The following is a 2,500-nucleotide window of genomic DNA, read 5'->3' on the forward strand; positions in this document are numbered from 1 at the left end:
TGTGCGTGTGTGTGCGTGTGCGTGTGCATGTGCGTGTGTGTTCGTGTGTGTGGGAAGGAAGTCTGACAAGCCTGAGGTACGTCCCGTGCGTGCTCACTCCCTCCCACACAGCAGCGGATATAGCTGCTACACTGGAGCAGTTTCAAATTAGACCAGTGTTCTACTTATAAACGCCAGGGCGTGTAACTGTCACCTCTCTGTAATTGTCTGTCTGTGTGTGTGTGTGTGTATGTGTATATGTGTATATGTGTGTGTGTGTGTAGGATATGTCTACGTTTAGGTATGTACATAGTGCACGACACAGATGTAGTCGCCAAGATGTGTCTCGGAGTCCAGGGAAAGCAACATTTATTTTTATCATTTAGCAGACACTTTTATCCAAAGTGACTACCTGGTAACTGGGAAAGATGTCACATCCGAGTAAAAGCCGAGTTGAATGCATTCCAACTGTAATATGTTGTAAGAACAAGATGCTACAGTTTGTTAGCAATTGTCTGTTGTCAGTGATTGCTACTGGATACCGCAATATCGGCTCGTAACAAAGCATTAAACATTATTTTACACAAACGAACGTCATAGCAACATAGAAACCGATAGACGTTGGACACTATTGTTTCTACAGCTGATTTAATGAACACAGACTGAGACAGAACTGCTAATGAACAGTTCATGCCTACGGCTCTCATTTACTGTTCATGGGTGCAGACATCTTTGACATTCAGTCTCCGGGTACTCGGGGTTTGAACGAGCTGACAAGTAGGCATTACGACTTCAGGGACCATTGCATTTGCAACTTCCTGCTCGTAACAAATGGAACGCACCGTAGGTTTTGTTGGACTTGTTTGCGCAGCCACTACACTACAACAGCACCAACCAACTGCACATGTGCTGAGGCAGATGAAAGGAGGCTAAATTTGAAAAGAGGAACGGGAAGAGGTTACCCTGGAAACCAATCCCAATCCCCCCCTCCCCCCCCCGCACAAGATTTGACTGACCGTCCTGTCAGCCCTATTCAGAACATCAGAATATAAGAATATATAAAAAAATATATATAAAAAAATGTAACAATAAATATCTCTCTCTCTCTCTCCCTCTCCGTCAGATCATTGAGATCCCTGACGAGAGTGACAAGTCGCCCACCCCCGAGAGCGAGGAGAAGCAGGCGTCCGAGGACGACTCTAAGCCTGCCCCGTCAGAGGATGGAGCGAGCGCAGAGGCGGAGAAAGAGAAACCAAAGGATGACAGAGAGGAGGAGGAGAAGACTAAAGAGGCGGAGGAGGAGGAGGAGCTCAAGTCAGAGGGGGCGGAGGAAACAAAGGCCAAAGGTCAGCTGCAAAGGGGTGGAGCCTGTCTTTGCTGTGTGTTGTAAAGGGGTGGAGCCTGTCTTTGATATGTGTTGTAAAGGGGTGGAGCCTGTCTTTGCTGTGTGTTATAAAGGGGTGGAGCCTGTCTTTGTTGTGTGTTGTAAAGAGGTGGAAGTGTTTTGCTGTGTTTTGTAAAGGGGTGGAGCCTGTCTTTGTTGTGTGTTGTAAATGGGTGGGGCCTGTTTTGCTGTGTCTTGTAAAGGGGTGGGGTCTGTCTTTGCTGTGTATTCTTAAGGGGTGGAGCCTGTCTTGGCCGTGTGTTGTAACTTAAGGAGGGTTCTTTGGGTGGCACTGGGATGGCATCGAGTGCAGAGGTGGTCCAGGAAGCCCAGCTTCAGAAAGTTGTATGAGTTCTACCTGTGCTCATCTACCTGTCTGAGGAGTTGTGCCCATTAGAATCAGCTGATTAAGTGAATGGTTGGGGCCAAAATGTTACTTTGTGAGGCTGGACTTTTCTACTTCTGATTGGATGTATGTTCATATATAATATTTAATACATAATCATTTCCTGTAGCGCTGACTTAATGCAGATATGAAATATGGAATGTTTTCCTCACTCTCACTCACTTTTTCTGTGTTTTTTCTGTCCACAGAGGAATGTAAGGAGGAGAAAATGGACACAAGCTCTACAGCAGATGAGAAAAAAGGTAGAATCACACCCCACAGACACACACACACACACACACACACACACACACACACACACAAACCCTCAATCAAGCCCTCTCCTTCACACTTGTGTGTTGTTGCGTTGTTCAGAACCAAAGGAAGAGAAGGATAACGTGAAGACAGAAGAGAGTGGGAAGCTGCAGAATGGAGAGACCATGAAGGAGGCCAGCGGAGGAATGGATGTAGTGATCGAGGAGAAGAAGAAAGCTGCAGCCAAGCAGCGCTTCATGTTCAACATTGCTGATGGAGGCTTCACAGGTAAACACATACTCCTTAGACGTGGATGTGTGTGGATGTTGATGTATGTATGTATGTATGTATGTATGTTTATAGAGTTTTTAGAAGCACCATTGCTCAAAGTTGGACATGACATCTGTGCACATTGCTTGAACAGTAGGGAGAGTGCTCTGGTGGACATCACAGCAAAAAGGCCCTAATGGCTAGAACTATATAAGGAATGATAAATA

General features: G+C 45.9%; 1 protein-coding gene across 8 annotated transcripts in view; it reads left to right on the forward strand.

The window, feature by feature from the left end:
- chd4b (chromodomain helicase DNA binding protein 4b) overlaps positions 1–2,500 on the forward strand; it is a 43,742-nt gene that overhangs the window by 26,414 nt on the left and 14,828 nt on the right. For 7 of the 8 annotated variants that reach the window (XR_006034622.1, XM_042107188.1, XM_042107184.1 and 4 more), the window contains 3 exons: positions 1,103–1,325; positions 1,958–2,011; positions 2,124–2,291. Coding sequence is in view for 6 of the 8 variants with exons in the window: in XM_042107188.1 (XP_041963122.1) it covers positions 1,103–1,325; positions 1,958–2,011; positions 2,124–2,291 (445 nt within the window). In the remaining 2 variants the exon portion in view is untranslated. Of the gene's footprint in view, positions 1–1,102; positions 1,326–1,957; positions 2,012–2,121; positions 2,292–2,500 lie in introns of all 8 variants that reach the window. The other variant, XR_006034623.1, reaches the window with a different exon arrangement.

Source organism: Alosa sapidissima, chromosome 10 (genome assembly GCF_018492685.1).
Source record: "Alosa sapidissima isolate fAloSap1 chromosome 10, fAloSap1.pri, whole genome shotgun sequence".
Taxonomy (NCBI): Eukaryota; Metazoa; Chordata; class Actinopteri; order Clupeiformes; family Clupeidae; genus Alosa; species Alosa sapidissima.